Consider the following 22,560-nt stretch of genomic DNA (forward strand, 5'->3'; position numbering starts at 1 on the left):
GTAGCAATAGCTTTCTGTTAGGTCACGACGGCACACTATGAAATGCATGGTGGTAGAAAGGATACAACAAAGAACAATGATTTTTGTGAGATTCTCATTTATGTGACCATAACCATAGCCATTTATTGGCACAACGTACAACGCAACAGTTAACAACATGAGAACAATAGCCACCCATTCTACATATCAAATGAATTATCAAGTGATGTTACACCATAGAGAACAAAGTCATGTAGCTTGTAAAATGCTGCCGATTCTACCCGTTGCTAAGGTTGAATTTCTACAAAGCTTCATGTGTCAAACACCACTCTCTTCATGTGTTCTCCATAATGTGGTCCGTTTGGAGAAGAAGGAGTGTTATTCAGTGTGATACATGTCACCAAATAGCACAATGACTATTTGTCACATAATTCAAGTAGGCACGCCGGTCGGGAACGGATGTCTGACCAAGTGTATGAAAATTTAGAGTTCAATATTTTGCCAAGGTAGGTGTGGTCAGCCGAGAAAAGGATAATTTTCTTCTCTCTTTGGAGTGTGTATGTTGTTTCATGCTTCACGCCAAAGATCAATAAAGCCCAGAAATAATAGATAGATAGATAGATTGCTTGCAATTGTAAGACGCAATTCCTACTCTCTTCACAAAGTCCCTTAGTGGTCTTGGTGGATTATCAATATTGTTGGCTCACAACAGGCTGACAATGTCAGTCAACAAACTCGCTTCAACTTACATGTTACGTCTTTAGCTAACAATTTTTATTTTTGTCTTGTGAGTTTGTCCCTACGTTTCTCAAGCAGCATCAAGAAACCAAGTGCCGATTCGCCTTGTTCGCTGTCATTGCTGGAGTGTGTATGTCCGCTGCAGTGCCGTCCCTTGTTTGCCGCACAATCCCCTGTCGGTGAGTGTGTGACAACAGGGGATGTATAAGTGCCCCTGTTGGATAGGTACTCGAGTGCACCCCCTGCATACACACCACATGTACAGACGTATGCTCACACACATCCCCTTGTGTAATCACAGCTGCAGCACGTAGATCTCTCTCTGTCACCAAAGATCCTGCTGGACTACTCGAACAGAGAGCTGCCCAGATCTCTATTTACTCATACACACGCGCACACACTTTTGCTGTGTAATCATAGCTGGAGCAGTAGGTCTTTCTCTGTGTTACAGCCAGGAACACAGAGGAGCTAGCTAACTTTGTTCACTCGGCTGCATGCCGGCATCTAGCGTGAACTCTAGTATTTTGTGTTGCTCTACACCACTGTTGCAGCAACAGGTTGACTTCCTTGGGGTTACAGCCAGCAACACAGAGGTAACTTATCAACTGTGTCATTTTCGCCTAGGCAGGGCCCATTCTAACCCCCAGGCGGACTCAACTGTATCGCTTCAATTTTGCATGCACAAGCGTTAAGCCTCCATGGCAAGGTCTATTCAGGGGTCCTGGAGAGGAGGGTCCATCAGATGGTCGAAACTCGGATTCAGAAAGACCAGTGTGGTTTTCATCCTGGTTGTGGAACACTGGACCAGCGCTACACTCCAGGGTCCTGGAGGGCACATGGTAGTTCGTCCAACCGGTCAACATGTGTTTTGTGGACTTGGAGAAGGCGTTCGACTGTGTCCCTTGGGGACCCCTGTGGGGGGTTCTCTGGGAGTATGGCATACTATGCCCTTTGATATAGGCTGTCAGGTCCCTGTATGACCGGTGCCAGAGTCTGGTCCGCATTGCCAACAGTAAGTCGGGCTCGTTTCCGGTGAGAGTTGGACTCCTCCAGGGCTGCCCTTTGTCAACGATTTTGTTCATTACTTTTATGGACAGAATTTCTAGACCAGCCAAGGTATTGAGGGGATCCGTTTTGGTGGCCTTAGGATTGCATCTCTGCTTTTTGCAGATGATGTGGTCCTATTGGCTTCATCAGGTTGTGAGCTGCAGCTCTCGCTGGAGCGGTTCGCAGCCGAGTGTTAAGCTGCCAGGATGAGGATCAGTGCCTCCAAATATGAGGCCATGGATTTAAGCCGGAAAAGGGTAAAGTGCTTTCTCCGGATCCGGGGGGGTGTACTACCCCAAGCGGGGGAGTTTAAGTATCTCAGGATCTCGTTCACGAATGGGGGAAGAAGGGAGTGGGAGATCAACAGACAGAGGTGGCTCGGGCATCTGGTCAGGATGCCTCCTGAACGCCTCCCTGGTGAGGTGTTCTGGGCATGCCCACCGGGAGCAGGCCTCGGGGAAGACCTAGGACACGCTGGAGGAACTGTCTCCTGGCTGGCCTAGGAACACCTTGGTTTTCCACCGGAGGAGCTGGAACAAGTGGCTAGGGAGAGGGAAGTCTGGGCCTCCCTTCCCCGCAACCCGATCCCGGATAAGCGGAAGAAAATGGATGGATGGATGGATGGATGTGCTGCTTATGAATGTTAGTGAAGATTCCACTGTGTTCTACTCAGTAGTTGAGTAGTTGAGTTGAGTTCTGCTCAATGAGTAGATCACGTTGCTGTGAGTAGACTGTCTTGTTTTTTTCCTTCTATTCTGGAGGATCTACTAACCATTGGGAAAGGGAAGACAGTGGTGTATGAGCGCCCCCAAGTGGTCAAATAGGTATTGGAGCAATTAATCAGAAAAGAATTCAATTAGAGTTGCTCCAAGCTTTCAGCATACTGTGGTGATTGAACCGCAACATTTACAGAAAAAGTGTCACCATAGCTATGCATAAATTAAAGCAGTACTTCTCAAATGGTGGGAAGTGGCGAATTGTCAGGGGGGACGCGGGAAGCAGGACTTTATAATTATCTATATTTATGCTTAACTGATAAACAAGCCTCTGGCCACTAGGTGGCAGCAGTGTTCAAAGTAATCAACAGGTTGCCTGTCTAAACCAGTAGAAGTAGCTACACTGCACTGTTGTAAATGGAGCAGAGGGGGGAAAAAAACTGAACAAAGGATCCAAGCGCCGATGTTTTGAAATATGGCTACCGTCATAAAGGAGAGATGGATGTTGAGACGAAGTATGACGGAGTTTCATGACCTGATTTTTTATTTTCAAGATTTCAATGAATGAGGAGATCTACGTAAAATTGGTCTGCTCAACTGACTTAAAAATGACTAAGGTGCTGAATATTTGTCTGCCTTTATTAATGTTAGACAAAAATAACTAAACCAAATTCAGGATTACTGTTTGAAATAATGTTTTCTGGATTTCTTGGTTTGTTTGTGGTTAATGGATCATTTGAATTTGGTCAGTTGTTTACATGCTCTTTACCATGTTTCTTGTTGATGCTATGAAAGTTTACATGGTTGGAGAAAAAACAGAGGGAACTGGTCTGATGTCTGGCCAAGCCTCGTTGCCAGTCTGAATGTTTTGCTGTCAACAGTATTTTTGTCTGTACTTGAACTCGCCAGGACAGAATCATGCCTATTGTTCCAGTCTTTCTAACACAGGTCAACATGTGAGTTTAAACCGAACCAAAAATGACTAAAACTGAACGTAGATTGTCCACATGTAAGTGAAGTTTAACTCTAACCTCAGCTACATGTCTGTTCCCCATTAGAGAGAAGGACTGAGAGGATTTTCAAGAGCTCAAAATTTTGTTGTTGTTGCTTTGATGCAGGAGGATCAGACAGACAGAATCACATTGGTGGGATTTCCATGCCATTTTTTCACAATATCAGAGCAGAAAAGAAAAGCCACTGAGCACGTGCTTTCACAATGTATGAGCACACAGCAAATTTCCCCTTGGCTGCACTTTATTACGGTCACTAAACCTCTTAGAGTGGCTCCAAGATCCGTCAGCTGTGGTATTCATGACCTCCAATTATGTCTGCAGCTACTCCAAGAAGCATGTTTTATTGGAGAGTCTCAATTCTGGGACAGCTTGCTCTGTGTTTCTCTTCCTCATTATTTAATCCGTCTAAGCAAACATGCAGGCGTGTGCCTTAGCACACTTTGATTTACAGTTCGCCAGTGACTCAGCAAATCCTTTCTGTTTGTCTTTGCCATGTGGGCAAACTGAGACATAAAATAAATCTGAGCTGCACTCAAGTTTCTGAAACTCCATCTGCCCTCTGCCAGAGTGCTGGGCTGTGTAGAAAGGTTGAGAGTCATGGAACTTACAGAAAGTTGAACATAAAACAAATTTATTAATACTTTGAAATTACTGACTATTGTAATAAACACAATAGAAGTTACATATATGTTTTTGAGTCTTTCTTTCTGACATGCTGAATATCCACTTGTGGTCCAAATCTTGAATGATGGTGACTCATTCTGATCCTTCTAATGCTTGGAGTGGAATAAGTGTCATGAATTGTATTGACAAGTGAGGATGGATGGAGTGGACCCAGGCCATTGAGTAAATTATGGTTTTAATTAGAGGTGGGCCAATCGATTGGCCGATTTCCATGCAAAAGTGTATGATGAGTGATCGCCGATCACGGTCTCTTGTTGCCGATCACCAAAACCAATCACTTGCATCTCATTTCGCAGCCTACATGTGCAGCTGATCTCCTCTTTCCTTAACACTGCGCAAGCCGCAGCAACAAATCCTAAGCAATGTGGTGAGGACAGGGGCGCTGCTAGGAATCTTGGGCCCCAGGACAAAAAATTAAATTGGGTCCCCCTTCACAGCTACTGTTACAATTTCTTGAGTCTATCTGATCCATCAAAAGCGTCACAATTTCAAAGGCTTGCTCTTGCCTTGCTTTCTTTGGTCCAATACTGAAACTAGCACAATATTCACTGTTAGTGAATTTTACATGCAACAGTCCACATACTGCATGCAAATAGGTTGCTTCCACCCATCCATCCATTTTCTGTACACCTTTGTCCCTAGGAAATGAATGTAGAGGAACATTTCTAAACCAACGTTTAAAACAAAGTGACTTTCTGTACATTTTCTTGAATATAAAAACTTGGAAAACTAAGAATCTTCAGACATGCTTGGTTTGAGACAATAAAACATTTTTGAGAATGTGCATGTTTGATATGGACTTCGTGGTATCATAAAACGGTTGGGCATGCAAGAACTAGAAAATAAAATAGACTTTATTTCTCAGTTGACTCCTGAACAGGCTTGCTGCTATTTCTATGCATGTGTAGTGGCGAAAATTTTTCTTGGTTACTGTTGAGTACTGGAGATTACAAATGCAAGATAACTGCTTGAATTTTAATTTGTTGGAGTGCAGCAAGAGGGGTTTGCAAAGCTGTGTGCATATTTATATTTCAAGCTTACAAAGTTAGGCATAGTGATAAATTGTGATGAATCAGCCAGAGCCAGATTCTGTTATGGGCAAGTTGGGCAACCTCCCAGGGTAGCATCTTGTGGCGGGTTGGGGGTGTGACTAGACCGTCCTCTAATCCCCCCCCCCCAGATACTCCAATTGTCTGTGTCTCACTGTTTCTCCCATCCTTCTGTCCATAGACTAATGGATGGAAGATACAGTGAGATGTTATCATCTCACTGTATCTGCCAACCTTAGGTCTACAGATAGAGGCACAGAAGGTACAGAAGGTGTCTCTGTCTGCAAACATACAACTTCTTGTGAATCTCGTATGAAACTCCTAAGTGGGCTTTGCCTCAGAATCTCTTGAAGGACACAGTTTTCCCTGATGCTTGTCTGCCTTTTCCTGCTCTGCTTTTCCTTCCACTCAATGTTGCACTTGGACATATGACTGTGTGGACAACCAGCTTCTTTGGAAACAATTTTTTTACTTGAATTAAAAATAAATGAGAAGTTATTTTTGAAGCACCAGCGTCTGATCCCCAAGGAAAGATTTCAGAGCAAAACCCCAAAAAATAATGTAATAGTAATAATGTAATAATGTAATGTAATAATAATGTACAGAAAATCTGTACATTTTCTGTACATGAGTCTGATACCCAGACTCATGATACCCAGACCCATGAGTCTGGGTATCATGGCTCATGGGTATCATGAGCCATGTATACCCAAAAAATCAGTTTGATACGTTGAGTCAGATAATATTTATATGAGTCACATCTCATGCTCATTTCTTTCTAATCACCCTGCACAGAATGATTCTACAACATCCATGCTTCTTATCAGCAGGCAGATAGCATGTTTGAAATTCCATAACCTCAGCACTCTGGGAGTCTAACCTGTGTAAAAAAAATTGAAATTCTGCTCACTCTGCACTTTGATTCACTCTTTGAATCTTTATTGGTGCAGCTGCAGCTGTGGGGTGAAAATGCTTATTAAAGTGTTTTTGCTATCAATGTGTTAATTGATGGTAAAGTTTACCTGTTAATGTCAAATTGTTTTCTAAGACTTTACTGAAAGAAGGGAAAACCTGCTGACCTATCTGTGTTTTTGCTTCTTGTATGCCTGATAGCTTTCTTCCATCTTTCCCCTGTGTATGGACTACAGGTTGGTGAAGGATGCCCCCTGGGATGAAGTTCCTTTGGCACACTCGCTGGTTGGATTTGCCACGGCCTACGACTTCCTGTATGAGTACTTGAACAAAGGCCAACAGGATCGCTTCCTTCAGGTGATAGGCAATGCATCTCGCTTGATGTACGAGAAGTCCTATGTACGTGGCTGGGGGTTCCAGTACCTGCACAATCATCAGCCCACAAACTGTGTGGCTCTGCTCACCGGAAGCCTGGTCTACATGACCCAAGGTGGGTGTCCACCCACAGGGGTTCCCTGCCTTTTTCTAGTCCCCCCACAGCATCTTCCTGAGATCAAGTCACAGGTTTATGTTTCAGCCCACAACTGACCTTCTTAGGTGTTTCAACCAGTCCTTGGTCAGTTTACTAGTGTGTTTTGGGTCATTGTTATGCCACAGGGTCCAGTTTTGCTTCAGCTTAAGTTTTATTTTTCACATATTCTCATGTTTTCCTCAAGCTCACGTATTAAAGAATACTATAATATCACAATTATGGACAGGTCCCTAACCATCACATTTCCACCTCCTTCTAACAGCTGGTATCAGGTTCTTTCTTCTGGAATAGCGAGTTCATTTTATGCCAAAGACGTCCTCTGGACCTCAAAACGTACAGGAATTAATCAAAACAAGGGAAAGGTTTGAAGGAAGAACAAAAAAAAAATCTATAAAATTTTCCAATATTCTTCTTTTAAATAGAAAAATAAAAGTCTTCTTTTGAGTCGTTTTACAATAACACAAAAACATTTTTTTCTTAGACTAGAATATCCTTTAATAAGTAAGGGTAAATTGCTTATTTGTTGAGAAACTATACCCATCCAAAGTGCTAAATATTAGTGTTAGTAAGCATTAATATAACCCTTCTTCTATATAACATTTATAACACGTGGAAAATTACAAGCATCGTATTTTTAGGACGATAAGCTGCTACTTTTTCCCACGCTTTTGTTGCACACTCGAACAAAAATGATGTCGAGACATGCGTTTGTAGTAAATTTCCTTTACTTTCCTTTATTTCTTGAAACACGAACAACATCCATAATCCCACGTGCGTTACACTCAGGCTGTTATCTACTACTGCTCAGCTTCTTCAACACAGCAAGCACTTAGGACCCCAAGCTGCCCTTAGCGCCTGTTCAAAACTGATCCCTTTCTAAACTTATTTCACTTCCAGCTAGAATAGTTGTCAACATATATATGAATGTACAGCTTTACATGGACAATAAAACACAATGCGTTTTAATAACAAAACAAAACAAAAATATTCATAGGGAAAAAGGAATAGAATCATTTTAATGGAAGGGGGGTCCTTGATCTAATGGAAGGGGGGGGGGTCCTTGATCTAAAGTCCCTAGCAACTGGTCCCCCACACTCTCCCCCTCAAAATAAATGTCGTCCCGACATAGTGACATCTCTGGAGGTACTGAGTCTTCAGCTGGTATGGGGACAGGTTTGGAAGACAGTCTCTTGGTACACCTTTCTGTATGAAACAGTTCTTAACATGGCATCTATCCCCCTCTTCATGTCATGTTGAAACAATAGACATTACTGGCCAGGTAATATCTGTATGGTCACTCTGCCATCTCTGCAGGTTGTGTATCACAGACTGTAAAGTTTGACTTTAAGTTCCTGCCCCATAACCCTTTATTCAGACCCGCTTATGCTACTATATGCTCAACATATATATCAGTCTAAATCAACCTAATAGCGGTCCAAATTCCAGCTGTGCACTAATCAGCTATCAATATACTTAAAGCTTACGACTCTAATCCCCCACTTTCCTGTATAGTTACCTAACTTGTGTACCGTAACCCGAACATATAATGGAACAATGTAACCTAAACCCAATATGAACTGAACATTACTTGTGCCTAACCATAAGTGTTGGTTGGCCTAGCCTGCTGTATGTGAGTGTTTTGGGTGGATTTCGTTGTCTAGCAGGATACTGTCTTGAAACAGGTTCCGTCCCTCTCTCGTCTGCTTCATCGGATGACACTGCCTCGCCTTGTTCGTCTGCTTCATCAGATGACGCTGCTTCCACAGGATCTTGTTCATCTGCTTTATCAGATGATGAGTGCTCCTCTGCCGCCATTTCTTCTTCCCGCTCCACCTCTGGTGCTGCAGCCACTTGAGCATCCTCTGCATCCCTCCTCTGCTGACCTTCAACTTGTTCAGGTTGTACTCTTGGATGGGTGATAAACCTCCAGTTGTCTTCGTCATCAGAACTGTTGTCACCATTCTTGTCAGCACAATCTCCTTGCTTCCTCCTGTTTCTACTCTGCTGTTGCCTTTTCCTGTCCATCATGTTTTTCACATCTTCCTCTGCTTCAGCAGTCAGAAAATCACAAGGCAATAGTAAATTTCTGTGCAACACTCTGATCTTCCCTGTGCCTTTTTCAGGATGTACCGCATAGACAGGGCTGTCCTTATGTTTCCTTTCAGTGACTATGTAGACCTTGTCCTCCCAGTACGACCTAAGTTTTCCTGGTCCTCCTCTCTCCTTGAAATTCCGCACTAAGACCCTAGATCCTGGCTGCAGTTCCACTCCATGAATTCTGCGATCATATTCCATCTTTGCCCTGTTCCGCTCTTTATGTGCTGTCTCAGATGCCAACTTGTAGGCTTCTTGCATCCTTTTTCTCCACTTACTGGCATAATCACTGTTTTAAGACGTCCTATTTTCACCATGGCTTCTTCATTATTTTGGTTAGCTGTTTTTACTAAGTGAATTAACACATCTGCCTTCTTGCAGTCGAATGAGAAAGCCTCTTTTACTGCTATGGATGTGACACCAGGGTGGTGCTCCATGCCATTCTTTACTAAATGTTCAATGACATTGTAGCCAATTATTGGTGGCTCAGCCACTCCAGGCTCATTAGAGACGAGCACTGGCACAAGCAGTTCTGGATTCAGGCCTCCCTTTGATCCTAGTTTGAATTTTACTTCAACCCAACCTGAAAAGGGAATGGGAGTCTGGTTTGCTGCTTTCCCAACCAAAGTCTCTCCCTCCTCTAGGAGCTCACCTGTGCTGCGTAACTTGATGTGGGGAAGCTGGGATCTCCTCAAGCTTTCATTTATAATGGTGACCTGTGAGCCGGTGTCCCACAACGCCTTGGTTGGCACATCCTCAAAGAAGCAGTCCACCATGCACTTATTTCCTATCAGAGCCCTCAGCTTGGTGTGCTGATGTAAGGAGAGGTGACTGGCATAAGTGGAACCTACGATTGCTCTTGCTTTCTCATCCATTCCCACTTGTGCCTCCAGCTGCCTAATCCGCTCACAGAGCCGCTATACACCTTTTCCTCAGCTTCTCCTTGGAGTACAGTGTGTTGTGAATGTGTGGAGGTTTGCATGTTCACATTCATGCCATCAGGTTTCACAGTCAACCTTTTTGGTCCCCTGCAGCCCCTGGAGAAGTGTCCCAACTGTCCACACTTAAAACAATGCTCACATTGATCACTTATGTTGTGCTCTTCACATCCTTTGCATCCCCTTTTAACATTCCTTCTTGCTTGGTGAGTAGACTGAGAGCTGGTCATGCTTTTCTTCATTTCAGCAATCTCTTCTCTGAGCAGTCTTACTGTTTCACACAACTCTGACTCCCTTGCACTGATGGGCGCAGATGTTTTACGGGTTTTCGGTTTCACCACTTCAGCTGCCTGTTCTTGGATTGCCAAACTGACGTGAGGTGCAGCCTGGTTTTGCTGCCTGATCTGCATTTCTGTTTGTAGCTCGTTAATTTTTGGAATTTTGGTGTTGTAGCTTTTCCTCTGTTTGGACTGTCGTTCTGAATCCACACTTGCCGCCTCATTCATTTTTTCAATAAGAGTCTCATCTGTCACAGTTTGATCATCAAGGTAAGGCTTTAGCTGAAACTTTACGTTGTCACTTAACAGTCCAGTACTGACTGACCTCAGGAATTTCCTCTGAATGAAGTCGGCACTGTACTGTTCATCTGCATCGACTTCTCTTGAAGCAAGCAACAGCCTCTCTTTCAGTTCGATTGCCCTGAAGAGGAAGTTTTGGGGAGATTCACGACTGTCCTGTGTGATATTTATCAGTCTTTGATAGATATCAGTGGAGCTATCCTCTTTAAAATGTCCCTTTAAAATTGCTTTGAGCTGGGGCAGGGTCAGATCACGTTTAATTTCAAGCATGTCCCGAATGCTTAAACCAGGGCTGATTGATTTTATTACAGCTTCTATTACTTCAGCATCATTATGCCCTTTACTCAAGCCTCTCTCAATCTGATGCATTAAGTTTGTGTATGAGAGCCTGTCTTTCTGACCCTTCTCCCCTATCTGACCACATATTTTAAATTCCCTCCGTATGGTTACTTCTGGAAGCCTATTTGCTGTGGTTGGCATCACATTTTCAGTCACTGTTCTCTGAGGCTTACCATTTATACGTTCATTTAGCCTCCGTACTTCTTCTTGCAAAGTTTGGTTGTTAAGGTGGAGCTGCGAGTATTTTTCTGCCAAGTCCATTTGTTCGGTTACAGCTTGGGTGCTTTGTGACGTGTTACACGTTGCCTCCTCTTCAACAGTAACTTCAGAATGTTGCGATATCAGTTCAACTGATTTTAACATTCTCCGAAGATAGCCCCTCGCTACCTCCTCTTCTTCGTCATTTATCACAGCATCAACGGACTCTGTTATTAATCGTATTAACGCTCGCCTCGTTACAGAATGTCCGCTTTGGATTTTAGCTTCTGCACACACCTCTTTGAGCTGATCCAACTGCAAGAGCCATAGCTGCTGAGAGACGGTCTCTGCCAACTCCTCCATGTCGGTCGCGCACAGTGTAAGAGCGCTCCCGCCGCTGCTCGCTCCGGTTAGCATCACTCAAGAAAGTCCCGCGACGAAGCGTTAATAATCTCGGTGGAACCTCCAATATTTTGTTGCACACTCGAACAAAAATGATGTCGAGACATGCGTTTGTAGTAAATTTCCTTTACTTTCCTTTATTTCTTGAAACACGAACAACATCCATAATCCCACGTGCGTTACACTCAGGCTGTTATCTACTACTGCTCAGCTTCTTCAACACAGCAAGCACTTAGGACCCCAAGCTGCCCTTAGCGCCTGTTCAAAACTGATCCCTTTCTAAACTTATTTCACTTCCAGCTAGAATAGTTGTCAACATATATATGAATGTACAGCTTTACATGGACAATAAAACACAATGCGTTTTAATAACAAAACAAAACAAAAATATTCATAGGGAAAAAGGAATAGAATCATTTTAATGGAAGGGGGGTCCTTGATCTAATGGAAGGGGGGGGGGTCCTTGATCTAAAGTCCCTAGCAACTGGTCCCCCACACTTTGAACCATGTAGCTTATAGCCCGGTGCGGCTTTTCTGTGGATTTTTCTCCAACCACCAGGGGGCTCTTTAGCAGGAAGTGAATCATTAGAAGTCAAAATTGGAAGTCAAAAGAAGAAAGCGTAAATTTTTATTTAGAACAAACACATGCTAGCAGCAGGCACAAAGGAGAAATGCTTTCAAACTCATAATATAGCTACCCCCTCATCATGGAAACAACACAAAGAAGTTCATATGATGCAGCTTTTAAGTTGAGGGCTGTCGATCTGGCAGTGCAGGAGGGAAATAGAGCCGCTGCACCGTGAACGAATCCATGGTTTGGCGTTGGAGAGGGAGGGCTGAGTCCTTTATAGCAGATTTATGAAGGACGCAGCCTTGTAAAAATCCGAGAGCGGTGGAGATACCAGCTGCTTGTAGCCCGGTGAAGCTTACATATGTACATTTCCAGTTTTAAAAAAAGATTTTGTAGGTAAGTAAGGTGCGCTCTATAGTCTGGAAATTAGCTTTCAAAGTAGCTTTCAAAATAAAGTGTCACAAAATAAAACACCATTATGAAATAAATAAACAATGAAATAATTGCATAAATAAATCTTGAAAATAAACAAAACGGTGATTGACAAAATAAGTTCCCCATCAAAAATATTTTCATTTACATTTATCTCGCTTTTATTTTATGGTGACGTATATTTATTTAATGGAGTATTTGTTAATTAGTTATCAATAACAGAAATTATTTATTTTGAATGAAACGGTTCCATTTTTTCATATTTCTCTTTGGAACCTTGGTGTACATTTTCTCTAAAAGTTAAACTGTGCCATCTGTTTCTGATTGAACAGAAACAGACTTTCATATCAACAGTAAAAGGAGCCTCCTTCAATATTGATGTTTTAGGGTTTTTAAGGACGTTTTTGCACCTTGTGGTCTGCTCTTGGTGTGAACTCACTTAGGTAGGGTTAGACTTGCAAACTTACTGACAGCAACAGATTTTAAATTCTTTTTTAATCTGATTTACCAATATAGTTTTTATCAGAAGGTGCAGACAGTTATTTTGATCTAACTGTGCTGTTCACTCACTTCAGCAGTCAGGAGCTTAAATAGTTGAGTGTGAGTAAGAAAATATACATTTGCGTGCAGTTTTAGCCACTTTGAAGTGGGAATAAATGTGGAGGTGCTTTGATTTAACATTACCTATAATTGCCCTTTTTATTACATTTACCAGAAAAATTTCAAAGTATTTTATTCCGCTTATAGTGTTTATTTATAATACTTGAATTTAGGACTACTGAAAACTAATATAAGAACTAATTTACTGTTCAAATAATTGTAAAAACCTAGAGGGTACAGAGCTCCCACCCTAAAAGGTGCAATTCTGAAATGTATGTACTGTTTTAATATTGCTGCGTAGAGACAGGGTACTGCAGTGTGTTCCCTGTATGAGCAATAATGCTGTGTTGGTATCAATGTGCTATTTGTGTGTGTCCAAACTATATTTCGTGTTTGGGGGTAAATACCTGCTCTGTCCTGGCCAGCGGTCCCCAAATCAAACACTGGTCAGGAAAAATCCACAGGGAAGACCCGCCTGTTTGGGTGGGTGTCTGCTCAATTCCACCAACTTCTCTGGAACCCTGAATGAGCTGTGGTCAGAGCATTTGTGGGCAAACTTGTTCTTACAGTAGAAGGTGTGCGACAAAGGCAGCATACATAGTGCAGAGCAGCAAAGAGAGGGAGGCCTACTATAGCCTCAGCTGGACGATTGGAAATATGTGAAAGAGGGACACTTTCTGTTTTATTCAACATCATAAACTCTTTCAGGTTTTTTAAAGCTGAATCTTTCCTCTTTCTTCACCTACAGTAACTCCCATAGCTAATTTGTAGTAGCAAATCGCTAAACCAATCATTACTGTACTAAAGTATTTTTAAGGTCATTTAAAATCTTTCCAGCCTTTATGCCTGGAGTAGACATTAATTATTCATATAAGAATCAAAGCTGATGTCACACTGAGTGTGAGAGGGGATGTAGGAAGTGAAAGAAGAATCAATCTATGAGTGATTCTTCTTACCCTTCTATAATCTTTTTATCTTTTCTATAATAAGATTATAGAAAAGATGGACGGGGAGAAATTGGATTTGGAAGTAATATGAAGGACTTCCACCTTGTTGTGCATGGCAGCTCTATGCACACCTTTTGTTGTTTGTTCTCACTTGAGAACAAACAAAATGATCTTTTTTAATTTAAAACAAGTCAGATTGAAAATGTTCATGACAGCAGGATGGAATGTTAAGTTTACATATATTAACCGTCTACAATTTCACATGGTTAAGTTTAGTTCAGTTTAGGGTTAGCTGAAGAATGCCAGTTTCTATGTAAAGTTTCAGCTGTTTAAATCCACCAAATCAGCTACAACTCTTCAGTCCACTTTAACTTCATTAAGAACCCTGTAAGCTGAAAGGTGTGTGTTTCAGTGTTATCTGGTCTCGTACTTGTTCCACTGAATCAGCAAAGGCTATGTGGTAAAAAGGTAAATTCAGCTAATGCTAATTTCGTTAGCATTAGCCTGTTAGCTTACATAAGCTATGAGCTATATTTCTGACTTATTAGCCATGTTTAGTATGCTGAAAGGAGTAAGTAAAGTACAGACAACGTGCAAGTGATGCCCCACATGCTACTGACAGCATTCACGCTAACATTAGCATTTTGGCTATTTTTAGCTGATACACTTACTTTATCATATTGACTGGTGCAAATCCATGTTAGTGAAGATGCTTATGACTTCCCACACACTATTGACCACTACTTAGCTAAGCTTAGGCAGTTCGTTAGCATTAGCCTTTTAACTTAAATAAGCTATTACCTATTTCTCTTACTTATTAGCCATGTTTAGTATACTGAATGGAGTAAGTGAATTACAGACAACATCCTGGTGATGCCTCACAGGCTAATGACAGCATTTAGACTTATGTTAGCATTTTGGTTAATTTTAACTCATACACTCATTTTAACACTCTGAATGGCGCAAGTCCGTGTCAGTCAATGTTCTTGTGATTCTTCTCATGCCGTCGATCTCAATGCAGCTTTCTGTGGCATTGATGCTGACTTTCAGCGTCAAAACGCCAGGTCCAGACCGACGGGCGCGCTTTGGCAGGCCCCGTTTAAATTTCTTCAGAAATTTTCTTCAGTAATTCTTTAGTTCTTCTTCCATGACCGTTAATGTGGCTCATACCGCTGCGTGCACACCTACAAAAGTGGTATCAAAACGTGCGGCTTGATCCCGGCATTGGAGCTACTATTTCTGGTGGGATTCTGAGTTAACATGGCGACAAAAAAAGCAAAAAAGACCCCCAGAACAAGGACCTCACCAGCTGCTCCATTGTTGTGTATGGGGCCAGGCAATCACTAAGTCCTAAAAATACACTCTTTTAAAATCACCCTCACGGCCACAAATATTGCCCTATTGGTATGAAACTCAGTCATGACATTGATACGCATGTCTGCTCCGGTAAAATGTTTTCGTAATTTCTCTAGAGCTTATGGTTTTCTGTTAATGTGCTTCAGAGTACAGTGATGCCATAATTTTCTAGAGTTTCAATATTCGGCTGATCTGCGGTCAGAGTATTTTCTCTGTAATAGCAGAAACAGTGTATTTGGGAAAGGACATGACTCTGGTTTTCTTGGCATTGCAGAAACAGCTGATTCCATTTACTGTCTCATCTCCGACAATAAGTACTTTTGGTATATTTGTGGTTTTCTTAGTGTTCCCTTTGGAGGGCGAAAGTGCTTCGTACATAGTGGCTGATGTCTGAAGGTGAAGTTTCCCTCACAAGTTCTTGTTGAAGAGCAGCAAATCTGTTTTTCAGTGGGATTCCCACGGAGTGGGAGTGCGTTATTGCTCGGGCTGGTCGTTTTGTCTTGCGAAACAGGCGCCGGTGGAATAGTTTCTCCTCATTTGTTTTCCTTCGGTGCAGCAGATGTTTACGTTTGATGTGGGTTTTGGCTCAAAGCTGATTATGCTGACTCATCCAGGTGAGGGCTTATCGCCACTGGCCCTTTCATCAGATCTACTACGGTGTGTTTCGATTTAGCTCCCAGAAGATTCCAGGGTGGGCTGCATGGGGCAGGGTATGCAGACTCTTCATTGTTTTAGGAAGAGTTGTTTCGTTGCCATAAAGATTGTTGAATGCAACCTTCACTTCCAGTAGCTGAATCTGCCTTTCTATTATTATGTATGTGCCATTTTTCTAGATTTTCTTAAATGGTCAATACAAATGATGGTTAGTATAATTTTCAAGTCATGACCTATTACAGTATAAATCAAATTTTACTGAACAAAGCTCCCCATGAGAACAGTATTTTTTTCAAAAATGAAAAACTCAAAATGCACTGTTCCAAATTAATATGCACAGCAGATTTTCTAAACATTTTATGGATTATAAAGAACTGCAAACTGTCATTCTTTGAATGTGCAGCATCACATGTACTAAAATCAAAAGCTATTTCAACAAAAAACATCTTTACAGACCGAGTTCCATGTTAAAATAGGACCCCTTCTTTGACATCACCTGCACAATTCTTGCATCCATAGAACCCGTATCCTGTATTCTTTGCAGGATGTCAGAATACCTTCACAGAGCTGCTGTTTTGATATGAACTGCATTCCACCCTCAGATCTTCTGCTTGAGGAAACTCCAAACGTTCTCAATAGGGTTGTGGTCAGAGGTCAAGGAGGATGGTCACCACACCATGAGTTTCTCCCCTCTTATATGACAATGCACCATCTCGTGCTGCAAAGAATACCACTGTGTCATTGGCTGCTATGGGTATAAGTCACAGATTAGTTTCTTTGGCTATGGTTCAATGAAAAACTAGATCAAATTACAGCTCTTAGGTTTTTGTTTAAAACCATCAACTGTTTCTGGCCCCCTCTGGATGTTGGGAAATCTTCTCCACAAATGTTGTCCAGGAAAAGGTTAACATTTTTACTTTGGAGTTAATCTATAAGTTGATTCCATAAGATATGAAAGTTGAGAAAGAGCCTAAAGGTTAAAACAAATGTGATTATTAGACTGGCAATTTATGAAACACTACGTAATTTAATTTTGGAAAAAACTCTAAAGGTAGTTAAAATTGCACAGTTACAGCTGGCAGAAAAATGTAACATGAGTAGCATGCAGTGGAGAGAGAATGTTCCTCAGAATACAGATCTCTGAGAAACTCAGATTGCAACATACATTTCAACAGAGACTTCATTTTTGACCAAATATGGCTGCCTACTAGCAGCCCCTGCCCCAGCCAGAAACCTAACCCTAGCAGCCACTCTATCCCCTCTCTCCCCCCACAATAAATATCTCTGAAACCCAGAAAAATGACAAGAGTCGACAGTGTAGCTCTGTTTCACCCTTATAGCTGAAACAGAACTGTGTTTAGGAGTAAAGGTTGGCTTAGTTGAATGCTAGTTGTTTAATGACCAATAAAAATCTGATCTAATTGAAGAACTGTCACTATAACTACAGTTGAAACTCAGACATCCTGTTGTAATGCGTTCTAGGTTACCTTCAGGAAGCCTACCTGTGGACAAAGCAAGTTCTGTCCATCATGGAGAAGTCTATGGTCCTTCTGCAGGACGTGACAGATGGTTCACTTTATGAGGGTGTGGCCTATGGGACCTACACCACCCGTTCCCTATTCCAGTACATGTTTCTGGTGCAGCGCCACTTTGCCATCGGCCACTTCAGCCATCCTTGGCTACTGAAGCACTTTGCCTTCCTCTACAGGACCATCCTACCAGGTAACTGGGTGAAAATCTGAAGTAATTTTAGAATTTAATCTATTTTGTAAAGATGCGCCCTGAGAAAAGTTTTCATGCTTCTACAATGTCAGTGAAGAATTCATGTAATGGACCAACAAAACGTAGGGTATAGTTATATCTATATATTTGGTAACAGAAATATGTGGATGTATCATTTTTCAGTGCTGTAACAACAACTCATTTGTGGCATTTCTCCACCAGCATTCACATGCACACATTGACATTTTGCTCAACCTTCTTTATAAAACAGTTCATTGGGATTGGTTGGAGAAGCTCTCTAAATATCTTGCCAAAGATTCTGAATTGGATTTATGTCTGGACTTTGGTTGAGCCATTTTAGCATATGTATATCATTTATCTAAGCCATTCCTAGAAGACTAAAATATCTAATGAGGTTGTCAGTATCACAGGACCTGTGATACTGACAATGGTGAGAGTACAGGGACCTGTACTCTCACCATTCCTTTTCACGCTGCATGTGTTAGATTTTGTTTAAATGTTCTGTCATCTGCAGAAATTCTATGCAGTCAGAGATGGTGAGTACAAAGAGCTGGTGGACTGCTTTGAGGAGGGGTCTCTAGTCTGGTAATGGTCTGATTCACATTTGCATTTGAACTGCACCACAGTTCACATCAACTAAACTGAAACCTAGCTTTTTAGGTGGACACAGTTTGCTTTTTGGTCCGGATCAGAGATTGATTTTGCATTCACACATCCTCAAACAAAGCAAACTTTCTAGGCAAATGAACTGGAGTTTGCTTAAAGCAGCTAAACAAGTTCAATAGACATTTGGCGTGAATGAACCCTGAAGGTGGTTTTCCACTGGCAGGTTGCTCTCTTTCAAGCTTTTACTTTAATATTTATACATAAACAGTCACTTTCTGTGACTTTTCAAATAAAATAACCATGTTTATTAGTACAAAATAAACAAGGATGTAAACAGTGACATGTGTTAAATGTTGAGTAATTATGCTCAAATTTCCATAAACAATTTCTTTAAATGCAAAATCAATATTCTCAGGAGCAGCAATAGCATTACTCAATTAAAAGAAAAAAGTACAGTGGAGTAAAACTATTCGCATAAGTACAAAAAGCTACTCAAATTATAGTATTCTTTGGAGATAAAACTGTCTCATAATTCACAAATGCATAGGACAAGATTCACAAAGCCTGATGCTATTAGCTTGCAGAAGTGCTAGCATAGCTTGGTAGAACACCTTACTCGCTTATATTGCTAACTTGTGTTGATAGTTGCACAATGACATTGCTTAATATTAATCATAACATGGAGATAAATAGCTAGATATGTTAAGACAGATATTTCATTTACTGCTCTTCTGTCGCTGCCAGAAGCCAGACTGAGGCCTAAACTGTCTATGCTTCTACATGGCTACAGCACTGTTGGAATAGGTTAATGTGATTGGCTGAAACATTGGTGACCCCAAAGTGGGGGTCCACTCATAGGATTGGCTGAAACAAGGAAGTTATCCAAATGGTTGGTGATCATCCAATCAGATAGACAATTTATTTTAAAAAAAGACATTTGTGGATTGAGATGTCAGGGAGTCTCAAAATTCACACACACATGCAACACAACTCACAGGCCAGAATCAGCTTGTAAATCAAGAGATATTTGTATTTTCATCAAAAATACAAGTGTGAATCTTGTTCTGTGCATTTGTGAGACAGTTTTAGCTCCGGAGTTTTCTAACACCTCTGCACAGAAGCAACGTTTCCGTTGCGTGTTTAAACCAGCGCGAGCGTCTTAGCGCCCATGTTATGTTTAAATGTGGCTTGACGTTAATTACGACATGTTAATGTAACCAAGGAAAATAATTTACTGAACAAAGAATCTTTTTAGGGACCTTACCAGAAATATTTTTAAAAAATGAAGAAAAGCTGGCCAGCAAAAAAAAAATAAATCATACAGAGCTCTATTGTGTGTGGGCATGTGTGTGTCTGGTTCATATGAAAAATAGATGAAAAAGATCTGACTGGGATGGCAACCCAGAATGACGCCATCCCAGTCAGATGACTGCCTGGGTCATCCCAGACCCAGCATCTGTGGACGACAGATGACCCAGCAGTCTCCCGCTTTTCCTCCACAGGCAAACGTACCCTTCATTAATGTTTCTCTTGCTGACTTTTGTTCATAATAATGCACTAGCCGGAAAACATATTATCAAGCATAAAGAAGTCAGGCAATCTGCAGAAGGTAGGCAGAGACGGTCAGCAGCAGCTCTGAAATTCTCAACCCTCAATGGGGTCCATTTTAAAACAAAGTTTATTATTCTTTATGACAAAGATATAATTCCATAAAATAATGAGCACCTCTTGAACACTGACGAAAATTTAATATTTCACTTAACATGACTAACTTTACTTTTGTGACTAGCAGTCATTTTAACTCACAATACCCATCAAACAAGAGTTTGGTTTCTGAACCATTACCGCATTACAGTTGACTTAGCACATAAAACTGGTAATAAATACGACATTACAAATCACCAATAATGCTCAGCTAGCAGGAAAACATTATATCAGGCACAAAGAAGCCAGGTGATACGGGGAAGGTAGGCAGAATCTGGCATGTCTCAGCTCTCCAGGAACTCTGAAAGTATGAAGCCATGCAATTCCCCTAGTAACCAAAATTGAAAGGCTGCCGTAAAGTAATGTACTTACCTCTTAAAGGGACAGACTACCCATGAAATAAAAACAATACAGAAAAGCAAATAAAATAGAATAAACAGTACAGCTGGGTAACATCGACGACAGAATCTGCTACTGTCAAACTTTTGGGTCTAGTTTTCAGGATCTGCGTTAAATCTGTGAAGAAATAGACTTCTGGTAAAATCTACCTGATGGGCTTTTATGTATTTCTTCTACTTTCTCTGATGCTTATTGCGTTCATTCTTTGTGAGGATGTGGGGTTTTGTGTGTATTTATTAGTTAATTAAGTCCCTGTGTTGTCGTGTCTAGCCCTTTATTGTTTCCGGCTGTCTCTCGTTCTCCTGATTATCTCCTGTGTATTTAACCTCACCTGTTCTTTGTTTCCCTGCTGGATCCTAATCATTGTCTTTTTGTCATTGTCATTGTTGCATCTACCCGAGTTTGTGTTCACTCCTCATTGTTCACCTGTTGTTCTGGCGTTTTGTTTCTTGAGGTACTACATTAAACACATTATTCCACTTTATTTCCTGGGTCTGATCGCTTTCTCAATCCTCATCCACAAACTACTAAATAACATACTTGTTTCCCAGACAAGTCATTAGATGCTGTAGATTTTATAACTGGTTTCAAAGAATGCTGTCAACACCAGAAACCATGGGTTTTCTGATGTAATTGCAAAGTACAGGATAGTGAGAACAAAATCATACTTGTGACCACAGACTGTATTTTCTAAGGAGCCCTTTGTAGATCACTGTTGTAATCTACAAAGCCACATATTGTTTAAAGAGATTTTTAAATGGACTTTTTTCCACTTTGCCTTTTAGTTGTGCCTGAAGTTCTGTCTCTGTTTGAATCCTCCCACCAGGATTTCAGCGGACCGTGGCCATCGCAGATTCCAACTACAACTGGTTCTACGGGCCAGAGAGTCAGCTGGTCTTTTTGGATCGCTATGTGTTGCGTAATGGCAGTGGGAATTGGCTGGCAGATCTGATTAATCAAAACAGGATTACAGAAGGGCCAGGCCAGGCTGGAAAGGGCCAGCGATGGTGCACGCTGCACACGGAGTTCATTTGGTAAGCTGCTGAATTTTGTTTACTGGTAGTGTGACTTGCATATCTATGCTTTCCCTCTTTCAGGTGCAGATAAGGCCCATGCTTTAGAAACTGAGCCCTGCTGTTTGGAATAAATGCTTAAAATGCTCAGAACCCATCCAATCACTGAACAGATGCTTACAACAGATAAATGTGTGGATGTGCCAAAACTTTCTCCACCTGAACAAAAACAAAACTGAAGTTATTATTTTTGGACCTAAAGAGGAATTATTACTAGAGTTATAGATCTAGAGTTATAGATCTAGAGTCAGTGCACAGCTTCAGTAATTACAACTAAAAATCAGCGATCAGGCCAGAAACCTGGGAGTAGTGATGGACTCTAACCTGAACATTTGAGAGCCACATAAAGACAGTTACAAAGTCGGCCTTCTATCACCTGAAGACCATTTCCAGGATTAAAGGACTAATGTCTCAGCCAGATCTAGAGAAACTCATCCATGTGTTTATCTTCAGTCGTATTGATTATTGTAACGGCGTCTTCACAGGTCTGTCCAACAAATCAATCAAACAGCTGCAGCTGATCCAGAATGCTGCTGCTCGCGTTCTCACTAAAACCAGGAAGATAGAGCACATAACACCAGTTTTAAAGTCTCTCCACTGGCTCCCTGTAGCTCAAAGAATAGACTTTAAAATACTGTTGTTAGTTTATAAATCACTGAATGGTTTAGCACCACAATACATTAAAGATTTGCTGCTGTTGTATCAACCTTCCAGAACTCTCAAGTCTTCTGGTTCTGGTTCTGCTCTGCAACCCCAGAACCAGAACCAAACGAGGAGAAGCAGCATTCAGCATCTATGCACCACAAATCTGGAACAAACTTCCAGAAAACTGTAAAACAGCTGAAACACTGACTTCCTTTAAATCGCAACTAAAAACCCACCTGTTTAGAATTGTATTTGAAACGTAATCAATTATAAATTTAATGACGGAATCTGACTTAATGTTCTGTTTTGATTGTTGATTCCATGTTGCAATGTGTTTTTGTGTTTGATTTGATGTAATATAATTTTTGAGACTTTTACAATAATCAATACGGCTGAAGATAAACACATGGATGAGTTTCTCTAGATCTGGCTGAGACATTAGTCCTTTAATCCTGGAAATGTTCTTCAGGTGATAGAAGGCCGACTTTGTAACTGTCTTTATGTGGCTCTGAAATGTTCAGGTCAGAGTCCATCACTACTCCCAGGTTTCAGGCCTGATCGCTGGTTTTTAGTTGTAATAACTGAAGCTGTGCACTGACTCTAGATCTATA

At 41.3% G+C, this 22,560-nt stretch overlaps 1 protein-coding gene across 3 annotated transcripts in view; it reads left to right on the top strand.

Moving 5' to 3' along the window:
• dse (dermatan sulfate epimerase) overlaps positions 1-22,560 on the top strand; it is a 41,389-nt gene that overhangs the window by 8,418 nt on the left and 10,411 nt on the right. For 2 of the 3 annotated variants that reach the window (XM_044106891.1, XM_044106893.1), the window contains 3 exons: positions 6,375-6,628; positions 17,262-17,501; positions 21,058-21,265. In XM_044106891.1, coding sequence (XP_043962826.1) covers positions 6,375-6,628; positions 17,262-17,501; positions 21,058-21,265 — 702 coding nt within the window. Of the gene's footprint in view, positions 1-2,974; positions 3,098-6,374; positions 6,629-17,261; positions 17,502-21,057; positions 21,266-22,560 lie in introns of those variants that run through there. The other variant, XM_044106892.1, reaches the window with a different exon arrangement.

This window comes from Gambusia affinis, linkage group LG22, assembly GCF_019740435.1.
Source record: "Gambusia affinis linkage group LG22, SWU_Gaff_1.0, whole genome shotgun sequence".
NCBI classification, from domain to species: Eukaryota; Metazoa; Chordata; class Actinopteri; order Cyprinodontiformes; family Poeciliidae; genus Gambusia; species Gambusia affinis.